Source organism: Nicotiana tabacum, chromosome 4 (assembly GCF_000715075.1).
Source record: "Nicotiana tabacum cultivar K326 chromosome 4, ASM71507v2, whole genome shotgun sequence".
NCBI lineage: Eukaryota > Viridiplantae > Streptophyta > Magnoliopsida > Solanales > Solanaceae > Nicotiana > Nicotiana tabacum.
This window is the reverse complement of record NC_134083.1, coordinates 100089968-100103488: the sequence shown is the minus strand read 5'-3', so window position 1 is coordinate 100103488 and position 13521 is coordinate 100089968. Positions and strand designations below refer to the sequence as shown.

Below are 13521 nucleotides of genomic sequence, written 5' to 3'. Positions count from 1 at the left end.
GCGGGAAACTGCATTAGGAACTTGGGCAACGGCTGCACGACGACAAACATAGGCAATGAGAGAAAGAATAAAGGTAAATGATAAATACTCGTGAAGGAAAAAACTTACGGGAAGCGTTCCACTTCTCGGGAAACGGCAGGAATTAGGAAGGTATGAGGTCTTCGGTTTTCACCCGAATGAACCTTCCCTATCCACCTCGATCTCGATCATCATCGATGCTCAAGAACGGAGCCTTGCTTGCTCGATAAACGAGCTTGATTATCCCCCCTCGGAAGATTCGGAGACTGTATAGGCGAAGCAGGTGGTCAAGGGTGAACCGAGGTGCTTCGGTGTTGTTCACGAAGTGTCGTAAAAGGATTATGATACTCCAAAAAGACATGTGGATTTGTCCAAGGCACACCTCGTACCTTTTGCAGAAGGCATGGACTATGGGGTCCACCGGGGAGAGCGTGAAGGGATAAGTGTAAACACTTAAGTGTCGCTCCACGTGACTACTAGTGATGTCTTCATTGGGCCCGGGGACAACCACCTCCTTACCCTCCGAGTTACAGTCCACCCGGACTGTGGGTAGTGTTTCCTTAGTAACAGAGCATATGTACCTCTATTCTCTCTCTCCTCAGTCCTGTTGGCTAGAGGCTTTCTCAATATTGAAATCGTTCCCGATAAAGAAGCCCCTGGGTACGAAGCTCTTCAAGGGGGGCTCCTAAGCCACCTCAGGAACGACCACATTGACATATGTGGCCGGTTGAAAGATGAAGGAGCAGTTTATTGAGGCACAGACTTGGAAGTTTTTGCAATCGTAATCTAGGAAGTATGAAGGTTTGAAGGAAAAGCATGAAGTTTTGAAGAAAGAATATAAAGATTTGATGATGGGATGAAGGTATGAAGGTTTGGGTTGAAGATCCAAAGAGAGTGTATGAGGATTGAAGATAAAGATATGAAGGTTTAAGGAGCAATGTATTGAGGGTTGGAGGATTTAAAAGAAATTAGAGAATTCGAGGGTAGGTTCTGGAATCAGAAAGTGGAAGAAGTGAAAAAGGATCAGAGCTTTTATAGAGGTAGAACAATCAATGCGCGACGTTTCGCATTTGAGGACAGTTAACCAGCAGCTGACACATGTCCGAAGTCAGAACAACGCGACTAATGGGACGTTTCATTGGCCTGTCATCTCGGTTGTAACGTACGAAGAAAGGAATCGGGGTTCATTTATCGCTTCCCATCGTTTCGGTAAACCTACTCTCCGGAAAATGAGGGGACTATCTGTGTACGGGTAAAATCGGGGGGCAATGCCTACCTCGATTTCCCGATGAGAAAACGGAGGGAGAGCATGGATGTACGAGACCCTTCGTATTGAGATCCAGGAAGGGTGAACGATGTGCCCGTCATCGGGTATGGTAAAGCGACGCACCCCGGGCCAAGAATGAGTTGTAAGACCTCGGGAGACACAGTGAACGGTTACGCATGACTGATAGAGGGCCGTGATACTCGCGCTCAACCGGATATCCCGGCGCGAATCTCGCTCGATGTTGATTGTGGATCAGAATTACTGGGAAAGGAAGTTTCTTACCTACTAAGGTTGAAACTCTCCTACTATATAAAGGGGAAGTTTTTCTTTTGTAACATAGTTTTTGCTCATTTGTTATGTTCTTCATTCACGACTGGGCTTAAACCGAGGGTCCAACCGAGGACGAGGTCATTGGTCAGTCTAAGCTCGGGCTTGGCCATAATATTGCAATTGGTTTGAACGTTTATTTCATCTCTAATTCATTTATTTGATATTCTTAATTGTTCGTGTTGAATTAAACCATATATCCTAAACCGCGTACAAATTTAATTGTTACTCGATTTTAGGGTAAACAGACAATCTATCGTGATATAAGCATTAGTGGCTGATTTCAAGGTCCCCTTCCAAGTAAGTGAGTGAGTGAGTGAAAATATAGTGGTAACAATTTCAAATGCAAGTGAAACATAAAGGAACATCAGATGGGCAACTTCCCGTGCACGGCCACGCTGAATTGACACCAAGTATATGGTGGAGGACTAGCAAGCTAAGATGGAAAAATATCCAATCAAATAGTATATCTGTTGCAAGCTATGCTAATGATTGAATGGACAAGACAGTTCCTAAGAAGTGGCTCCCCTAAATTGGGTCATTCAAGAATTGAGGACCATTATTGCCATGTGATAACATGTGCGAACATCGTATATACTTGGAGATAAAAACTTGGTTGCCCAAACATATACCCACAGTTGAGGAAGAAGTAACAGCAAACACAGCAGCTGAAGAAGATAAAAGGTGACAACAAAAATAGAGACCATGACCTGGACTCGTGGTCCTTTTGGTTTGAAGTAAAGTATTCACTTGGGTGATCAACGATTGTGATGCTTTCGACTCAATTTTTACATGCAAAGCGTTTTATTTTTGCGAAAAGGTATTTCATAAGAAAAGAAAACTTTTTCTTTTTAGGTGGAAATATAGAAGTACTCATTCGGGCACCTTTTGTGGGGTCTGTAAAATTGCATCGTTGTCCCACCGTATTGACAGTTTTAACTTTCAAATTGATTTTACGTTATTATGTATATACACTTAGGGCCGGTTGGTCTAAATATCAGATTAGGTTGGTTATTTAGGTATAAATTTTAAAATTAAATTTAGGACTTATTAATTATGCGAAAAAGAAAAAGATAAACTAAACGTTGTATTATCAATGATATATTGTATGTGGAAAAGAGAAAAATCAGCCAAACATTGTATTAGAGGCTAGATTCTATGTGAAAAATATTTTTTAAATAATGTATAAAATTATGCTCATTTTAATGTATGGATAACTCTTCTCTGACCGGCAACCAAACGTCAGTTGATATTAAACACTTCACTGGCTACTAAGGTTTTTTAGCATTTTAAAATAACACATACAGTATGTTTCACGGCAAAACTTTTTTGTTTTCAAGTTAGAATTTAGATATTCCGTAGAGATTCATTGCTAAATTATGATATTGTAGTTACAACACTACATTGTTTTAAGATTTTGCCCTGATTTTCTTACTATATTAGAATTTACCTTTTCTTAAAGGAAGGAAAAAGAGTTTACCATAATTGATTTTTATTTTTTCTTAAAGAAAAATATAGATGTTTTTCATATTTAACAGATCCCTTATTTGTAGGAAAATGTTGTGGACCTCTATAAATTGAGAATCAGTCCTTCACACAATAACAATAACAATAACATTCACAATATAGTCATTAAAAGAATCTTGTTTATGTGGAGAATTTATTCTCTCGATAAGCTTTTTCTCTTTTATATTAGTAGATTAATATAAGTCGATTGATCAAACCATATTAAATTATTATGCCTCTTTTAGTATATTTGTTCTTTTCGTCTGATTTGTTACCTTCCACATGACACTTCGTAGCTTTCGATCCCAGCACCTTGGCGATATATATACATTTATTTGTAGGAGGATTCATACGAAATCATTTATCACAATACACTTTACATTTAATGAAGTTTAGGACATCAAGTGTGACGTGAAATTGGCAGGGCATTTTCATATATACGTATTTTTTGGGTCACCATTCAAGTTCTATCCGTATTGTATAAAATTTTACGAAGTGTACCTGCTTCAATCTCTTTAATGCAACTTCAGAAATCAAATCTGAAGTCCTTCTATCTTTCAAATGCAACTTCAGAAATTCGAAACTGAAGTAGTTTAATCTCTTCAATATAATTTCAGAAATCAAATCTGAAGTTCTTTTATCTTTCAAATGCAACTTCAGAAATCCAAATCTTAAGTAGTTCAATCTACTGAATGCAACTTCAGATTTCGAATCTTAAGTTCTGAAACTTAAACTTGTTTTTCGAATTTCAACAATCTAATACACGATTCAATGCCCAAATCTACTCCAAATTAGCTCAAATTTAAAACATAGCTTTCAAATATATAAAGAACAAATGTCAATCATCAAATTGTCAAAAAAAATAACAAATTTAACAAACTCATTTTGCAACTAAGAAGAATAAGAAGAAGAAACTCTAAGCACAAAAAAGAAATAAATAATAGTAAAGAAAAGAAAAGTGTATGTATTTGAAGTTATCCGTAAATTGAGTATCAGTTGACTTTTTTTTATTAAGTTAGTACAAATTCAATGAGTGGCGCTAAACTGAAAAATTGACGAAATGGCTGATCATATTTCTGTCTAAAAAACTGGTTATAATGTTCTAAAAAGAATTTCTTTCAACCAATACGAAAAAAGAAAAAGATAAGTGAGCCTGGAAAGTTAATGAGGTCCCATATAAAATGCTTGCACCTGGACCTGGTGGTCCAATTTGAATCTCAAATATCATTGTTTAGGATAACTAACAGATCCGATTTCTTCTGTGCCTGCCAGGCATTTTGTTCTTCCCTCCCCTCTCCCCCAACCACTCTTTTTTCTTTCTTCTTTTTCAAAACACGACCTCTATTTCCTGCTATAAAGTTTGCTTATTGACGTTGTCAAACTGCATTTGATCTTTCGACCAGCTAATTGATCCTTTTTGGTTTTCCTTAGTCGCGTCCATAGATATTTAAAAATCGACTAAATCAATTTAAATATATCATACCAAATCAACTTTTAGATTTCTTTGAATAAAACCGTAGGTTTTTATATAAATCTATAATCATACCGATAATTAGAATATGTATTTTATTTTATAAAAAATAAACCGAAAAAATATCGAACTATATCGAATAAATTTATATATGAAAAATATATTTATATACTAAGTTTAAAAATAATAAAGCACTAATTTTTTTTTTGGGCCTTGAAATTACGAAAACATTTACAAGACAACAAGTAGTTAAACTCAAAATCCTAATTCACAAACCTATTATGCTTCTGCTATTGAAACTAAATTATTTCCAGCATATTCACTAGCAAGACACAAGGAATTCTAGCGATTATGAGTAGCAACTATAATATAGTATTAAATATGTTTCCTTTCATATGATTTAGATTTAACTTTCTGAATATTTAATCTTATGTAGACTTTATTCTTGAGTCCCAACTTGGTTAATATCTTTCCATTCGTGTGATTTATATTTTTTTTTGTCTTTACTTAATTTCTTTTACACTGCGGCAGAATAGTCGATGGATTTATACTCTGACCATCTTGTATATATATTTTCTTAATTCATCACCCTTTCAACAGTTAAAATATCTAGAGAATTTTGCTAAGTCCCATAAAAGTACATATGTTATTGCATTCTACTTTTACTAGTGATTTTTACATGATATTTTTTAAAATACCGAAAAATTAATTGAACCGTACCGATACCAAAGAGAAAACGACATGATTGGGAAGGTTTCGAAAAGTCTAATTTTAATTATACATAATAGAATAACTAAAAAATTAGTATGTTATAAATTTTATAAAATAACTAGTCGAGCCGAACCATTGACAATCCTACTTTTCCTCACAAAAAAAAAAAAAAACAGAAAATGAAATTCACCATGTCAATCGATATGTCTCTGTTTTCTCATACTGTCACGGTCCAATTTTGGGCCACGACCGGTGCATAAGAGGATGCTACACCTCCTAGGGAGCCTAACCACAACACACAAACAGTTGAGTTCTTTTAAACTCAACATAACTAAAAACTTGCGTACGAACAACATTTGTAGCGGCCCGCAAAATTTTGAATTTATTAAGATAAATTTACGCTTATTATATGTTAAATGATTGTTATTATAGCAACCTAATCCCTCCTTTTGAGCATTTATATTTATTTGTTTGAGTCAAGGCTTCCTACTAGTCAGTAACGGACCCAAGATTTTGTGCAAGCGGGTTCAATCTTAGAAGTATATAAATTTAGTGGTAAATTAATAGTTGTCAAGTGGGTTCAAATAAAATATTTATGCAAAATTTACACAACTTTAATCCTAATTTATACATATACACAGTATTATTTTTTTGTGAAGCGGGTTCAGTTTAACCCGCTAGTCACCACTTGGGTCCGCCACTGCTACTAGTTCATATATTGTACTTGAACTTGTATTCATGCTTAGTTTGAGTCTCAGGAGGCTCGGGATGAGTTCGAACTATTGCATGCAACTAGTGAGCTTAAGAATTTCACAAATTAACTTTAAGCCTCAATTTGAGTAGTCGCTCTTCGATTCACATTACGAGATCTTAGGTAGGTTCATATCATATTTTTAGACTTATGTAAATGGTTGGTTTTAGTCCCGAGAGGTTTGATGGTGTCTCAACATTACATAAAATTGGAACTTTAAGGTTTTTAAGACGACTTAGGTATCATTTTGAGTTGTTGCACTTCGTTTGGCATTTTGACCTTTTGGATAAGTTCATAGAGGGATTTTGAACTTGTTTAAATGGTTTGGAGGGGATCCTGGGGGATCAGATGAGTTTCGGCATGTTTGGAGCAAGTCTAGGAAAGATAAGGACCGCTAAACATGGTCTTTTATATTTGCCCTGATTTCACAAGAGTATATCTTCCACTTCATAACTAACTTGGAGATGATCCAAACACAAAAATTATAGTATTTTGAGTTTAGTTTCCAAAAGTACAAACTGTTTGTCATTTGGACATTTATATAAAAAACTGATCCTAGGTTTTCTCCAAAATATCTTTTGATTTTACCTTAATCCTTGTTTCAAAGGTAAAGTTGATGGTTAAATTCATTAATGATACTAGCCTGAGTTTAGCCTTTTACTAAGAGTGACAATACTATCACAACTGAAACCAACCAATAAATTGTCAGCCTGAGTTTAGCCTTTTTGTATAAATAGACTCCATTTCTTACTCAAAGTTCATTTCACCATTTTTGGAGCTACGGAATTCGTATTTAAGTAATTTTCGAAGGATTTTTCATCTGTTTAATCGGGGTAAGTGATTCCAACTCAGATCTATCATTAATGAATTTAACCATCGAGTTGCATTAGCTAGCCGTAGTTGTTCTTAGCCCGATCGCTTAAGAATTCCCCGAGATGGCCTTTTTTCAACAATGTTGCTACCTCCTCGCGCAGATGTCTGAAGTCTCCAGTTCGGTGGCCATTAGTCCCATATATTCATACCAAAAATTAGGATCCCTCTTTCTGGGATCGAATCTCATCAGCCTCGAGAATCGTGCTTCCTTAATGTTCCTCATCACTGATACCAGCTCCACTACGCTGACATTGAAATTATACTCGGACAGCCTGGGATAAGTGGATTTTCGGGAACTCAATACCTCTTTGTCCTGCAACGACTTGTTGTTTCGGCTACGGTCAACCCTTCTATCGGGGGAGAACCTATCTACCGACTAGAATCCCTTGTTGTTGCGTCCTTCAACCCTCTCTTAGGACAAGAAACGACCCCTAGATTACCGCCGATCTGCATCAAAGTCATCTTTTGATTTATCCCTATTCTTTTCTTGATTCTGACCTTTGGTTGATGCTGGGAACCCGAGTTGATCATCTTCTATCCTTATCTTTGATTCATAGCGGTTATGGACACTCGCCCATGTGATTGCTTGGAACTTGAGCAAGCTTTCTTTGAGCTTCCGGAAAATATCTGAGTTCCTCTGGTTCAACCCCTTAGTAAATTCCTCAACTGCCCATTCATGTGGCACGACCGGTAACATCATCCTTTCTTTCTGGAACCTGATCATGAACTCGCACAACAATTCAGACTCTCCTTGGAAGCACCTGACAATGCTTGCTTTAGTTCCGTCATGGCCTGGTCTTACCTTGAGAGATGGTCCATAATGTACTTTTGCTGCTCCCTCAAGATCCTTACTGTTTTCGCAATGTGCTCGTCCTCGGCGTCATCAGGAGTTGTCTCCCGCACATGCCCCGGGATAACGTCTGCCATGGACAGGAGTTGCTACGTCCTCCTCGTTGTGGATGTCACTCATCGAATCCTCATGTTAAGGTAGATTTTCTTGCGCCTCAATGTTGTGTGTGATGTTGACATCATTATCTGCCATTTTCAATGTTTGCTATGGAACAAAGAATTAAACACGTTATAATAGATGCAAGGATTAACTCAATTACGCAGTTGTCTAAGCCCCACGGTGGGCGTCAAACTGTATACCCGTAAAATGATACAGTTGAATTTGTTATGTGATTTATAGACAAGCGAACTGATTTGATCCGAAAATGATAGATGAATTAAATAAAATGCAAGGCTTAGCATTGAAATCGAGATAAATAGCAGATACCCTGGTTCCGAGAGCAAGGCCTCTGAAGGCAGCAATAAGAACAATGTTAGACAGAAAATAAAGTATTATTTAGTTTGGAAATAATGTATAGCATAAGTTTGTTAGAATTTTTCCCCTTACAATGGTTGTTGAAACCACTATTTATAGTTACACCTAGGGAACAAGGTCCTAGGATCAAACCCTTCTTAAATGACAATAATGGGGGCCATTGATGAATACGTAACGGCAGGCTATGAATGCCAAAATTCTCTGTAACGACTGCGTATATAATATTGAGGAATACTCTTCATTGAATGTCATCTAATGTGAAATATTCATTTTCTCCCGTCCATTATGTTCCCTTCGGGATCTACCCAGTGCCAACCAAAGCTGTTGTCCTCGGTCTTGGTTTCTACTCGCTTCATCTTTCATCTGCCTCCGGTTCCACGTGTCATGTTATCATTCGAGCATTTAATATGAACTGATTTACCCTATACAGGTGTTGGTTGTTATCTTGATGTTGTCCACTCGCCCTTTTGGAGGAAATAGGCCTTTGTGTCCATTTACAATGTTAAAATTACTAAAAAATCTTTTTTAGATCTCTTATGTGTAAAAGTAAATCTCTCATGTGTAAACACAATGATAGGGTCATAATACTAAAAATAAGTTTGTAAAAACCCATAAAATTATTTATGTTGCTTGCGCAGCATGAGAGTAACGCACAAAGGTAACACTTTCTTGGGATAAGATCACACACGACGAGGCTACAACAAGAAAAATGATCTACCCAAATACAAAATTTTGGTTACACTTCTAGAGGCCATCATGGGGCCAATGCGAACACCTAATATGAAAGTCTAAGGGTCTCGCATGGCAGTCTCACGATACAAGAAGGCCAATTAGGCCTGACCAACGATGTGCGTGATAGGTTGGGCTACAAATATACCTTGTTGGGAAAAGATAAGTGGAATATATATTTCGAGGGGCTCAAGTGAGTTCGGTACATTCAGGTGAAATTGGAAAGAATAGCGAAAAATTGCAAGGTTGCAGGCTTTGGCTTCGCACTACATCCAGCCTGTGCGATTCTAGTGCGTCACACCCCTATAATTGCTAGGATAAATTTTCAGCTAAGTATAAACAGTCTCATTTTATGATTTTATTTTATTCTACACCATTTTAAGAACTTCAAAGCTTGGCCAAAAGGGAGATTGAGCTAGATTTTCACCACAAGCTTGGAATAAATGATCTTTACACAACTTTGGGTTTATATCATGAATCTAACTTAAGGTCTATTATTTGAACATGGATTTAAAGGGTAAAATTGGGTAATTTTGACATACACCTTAGATCACCTAGTTTAATATCTAGGTACAAAAATGGACTTCAAATAAAAATCTAAGTACAACTTTGGACTTGTGACATTATTGGTAACCCAATATTCACTTTGGTTTTGTAGTTTGACCATGAGAGTTTGGGGTTGACTTTGACTTTGATCGAGATTTTAATTATGGATTTGAGTCTAATAGCCTTATGGATTGGAGTTTTTGGTAGATTCAGGATGTATAAAGGTTATTTTGGAGGGCTAAGGCTTGCTTAGACCGAGGTAAGTTGATATTTTGAACTCAATCCCATTATAGGTCGTGATGACGTCCAACACCATCGCTAGTCAGACCAACAAATATATCAACACATTAATAGTTAAACCAAAATACATTTCGGAGCAATTAAAGAAATAAGGAGTTTAAATCGCTCTAATTGTTATAGAAAATATAGATATTAATATTTTAAATATCCGACTAAGGCAAAAATATAAACCAGAAAATCATAGAGGAATACAACCAAGAAAAAAAATTTAAATCCCCAAAATCCGGTGTCACAAGTGCATGAGCATCTACTAGGGAGTACACTACTAATACAACATCTGTCTAGAATATAAAATAGATATGACAAAATAAATGAATATGATAGAGACTCCGTGTGCTGCAGACCGTAACATAGAATGTAGCTCACTATAAAGTCCCCTCAACAGCTGCGCCCATGCTCCCAAATGACCACCAAAAGTACATGCACAATCAGTGAAGAAGTGTAGTATGAGTACGTAAATCAACGTGTACCTAGTAAGTATCTAGCCTAACCCCGGAGAAGCAGTGACGAGGGGTCGACATGACATTTATTAGTGGTCCAATAAATCAGTGTAATAAATTATAAGTAGATATGAAACACAACGGTAATAATGAGGTAAGAACGGTAACTAACATAATCCTAGCTCCAACTTAATGACAATATGAATTCCTCAAATATCAGGTGTTATCTCAAATAAATAAGAAATATCATGTAAATACCAAGTCACAAATCAAAAGGGAAAATCTCATGAATATTCAGACTTCTACCGATGTTACACACGAGTTATGCCGAGGTCGTACGTCCCGATCTATAATAGTCGTGTACATCCACTGCCGAGGTCGTGCGGCTCAATACATGGATGCATCTCAAATATATTGTCGAGCTCGTAGGGCCCGATCCACAGGAATAGATATACTCTTCGAACTACGGGTCAAATAATTACAACATAAGGATGGGCATATAAAGAAAGCATACTTTTTACCGACAATCAAGTATTCCACCCAAAACTCAAGGTAATGAAGCTCAGCCTAACATAATTCCCTAATCAAATTTTAATTATAATTAAAAGTAATTAAACTAACAATTTAAGTTCAAATAATACAAATATTACATAATAAAGTTTTAAGTCTACCCAGGGGTGACTTATGGGTAAAGGATGTAAAGCAACTGCTTTAGACCCCACAATTTGTAGGGCCCCCAAATTTCTTAATAGTTAGTATTTGTATATGTTAATATTTCTTAAAAGATACATTATTTAATATTGAAAAAAAGATTGTTTCTTTTTCAAATACCTATATATATTGCTTAGCGAATAATGTTAATAGTTTCTGTAATAATTGCTTTAGCGGATTTTTTTTCTAATTAAAATTATTAAACTATTACCCAGACAACAATGTATCGAGAGAGATTAAAAGGGTTAGATATATTTTCAAGATTGAAAAGATTTATTTGAAGAAGTTGATTATAAATTTTTTATGAACCATGTATCTCAAAAAGCTAGAAAATAAAGTTTAAATAAGATTTTATAGGATTTGTTTCTCAAAAAAGGAAAAACTAACCTAAATAGCCGACCGATGTATAATTCATGTATAATATGTATAAAAGCATATAACCAACATATAATTTACAAATACTAATTAGTAAAGTAAATAGTGATTATGTCCGGCTAATTGTATAAATATCCTTAAAAAGAACTGAGACCTTTCGTAGAAGTTTGCGCTTTAAAACCCTAAATTTATTGAGCCGCCCGATAAAATGATACACCGAGTGTAAAGGTTTTAGGCAGTGGCAGAGCCACTCATTGGCAAGGGGAGTCAAATGACACCCCTTCGTCGGGAAATTATATCGCATAGATAGGTTAAATATTTTATTTTTATGTATATATACTCTGTGTTTACTCCTCTTAATTTTTTTCATATGTTTATTTATTTATATTTTGACTCCCCTTGGGAGAAATTCTGGCTCCGCCACTGATTTTAAGTTAGTGAAGACCTGCTTAGATGCATTAAAATAAGACACTGTAATTAAAAAAAGAATTATAATAAGACAATAAGCAATGAAATGGAGTCCCTTATATTGATATAAACAAAGAATCTAGGTCCTAAATACATCAAAAACTGATGGAAACATACAGAAAAAATATTTGTTCGAAACTAGGATTGATAATTCCCAATGATGAGTAGTCATAATCTCAAAGCTTGCTTTTCCAAATATCTCTCTCTATCTTTATAATAATAATATCTTCACGTGTATCACACGTGATAAAGTGGGCACTATTCATTTGATTTTATAAAATAGTTAATTTACATATCTTAAGATTAACAATTAAATCCATATGTAATGCGCCACCATGTCCCAATGCTAGCCAAGATTCCCTTGTGCTTTCTACTTTTGAAAAAAAGAGAAACGTTCCTCCAAACGAATAAAGTAGCTCAAACTCATTACTTATATTTGAGAATACATAGGAAAAAGTAGTAAATAAAAAGAATTTATGTTATATATGCGAACCTATCAGTGTAATTTTTAATTTGTTATAACAGACTAACTAGCACCTTTCTAAATTGCAAACTAAAATTATTAAAGAGTACATATAATTATATTTTAAATAACTTAATAATATAATTATTTTGCCGTTTATACATATAACTCAAACTCTTAATCAATTAAAAGGAGTTTGACACCAAACAAGATTCTATTCTTAACCCTTGATTCTCCACCCCTCCAACCACATAGCTAATGTGGGATAGTACGTGGGCTCTAAATCATACCCATGGTGTCTTTGTCTCTTGGAATTTTAACAAAGAAGGTCCCACAATATCTAGATTCTACACTAAAGCTAAACAAGCCTATCATCACTTACACCTATCTTTTCATCCCACTTCAGAGAGTATTTTCCCCTTGTTTTATCTACCCCGTCAGTTATATAAATACCCTCCAAATCTTTCTCCCTTTCAAGTAACTCAAATCCATTTCTTTCTTCTCCTACACTGTTCAAGAAAACCTAACTAGTTCTAACTTCTTCCATATAACTCATTATAAGAATTTGTAGAAAAATGTCTGGAGTTTGGGTATTCAAGAATGGGGTTTTCCGTTTGGTAGAAAATCCATCATCAGAGCAAGGTCAAAGAAGAAGAAAGGTTTTGGTACACTTACCAACAGGGCAAGTGGTCTCATCATATTGTTCTCTTGAAAGAATTCTCAATGGTTTGGGATGGGAAAGGTATTATGGAGGTGACCCTGAACTCTTCCAATTCCACAAGCATTCTACCATCGACTTAATTTCACTTCCTAAGGATTTTTCCAAGTTCAACTCCATTCACATGTACGATATCGTCGTTAAAAACCCTAATGTTTTCCATGTTAGAGATGTTTGAATTTATTAGATGTCATCTTTGTATAGGAAAGCTAGCTAGCTAGGGTTTGTTTTTGTCTTACTTCTTGGGATGAGGTTGGTTTCTTCCCGTGTGCTTTGATTTGGTTGCAATGAGTCCTAGATTCCATCGTTGGTGAGTGAAATGTCTAAAATGACTTCTATATATAGTTTGAGTTCATTTGGTTATTTTAAGTTTTTAGGGTTTAAGAAATAGTTCCCAAGTATGGCTGTGGAATAAAGTAATTAAGTTTCGTATGTTCTTTCGATCCCCCTTCATTTTGTAATGCTTTTGGAATTGGCTGAATATAAAAATCGCATTTCTTAATGTATTATTTATATTCCGAAA

General features: G+C 35.6%; 1 protein-coding gene across 1 annotated transcript; it reads left to right on the top strand.

Annotated features, from left to right (window-relative positions):
- Positions 1-12855: 12855 nt before the first annotated feature.
- LOC107779389 (flowering-promoting factor 1) lies at positions 12856-13176 on the top strand. Its single transcript, XM_016599821.2, has one exon. It carries the CDS (start codon positions 12856-12858, stop codon positions 13174-13176), a length of 321 nt encoding a protein of 106 aa, XP_016455307.1.
- The last annotated feature ends 345 nt before the right edge of the window (positions 13177-13521 follow it).

Bases quoted from the DNA above. Each gene is read 5' to 3' on its own strand.
- LOC107779389 (XM_016599821.2), top strand. From the start codon at position 12,856: ATGTCTGGAGTTTGGGTATTCAAGAATGGGGTTTTCCGTTTGGTAGAA.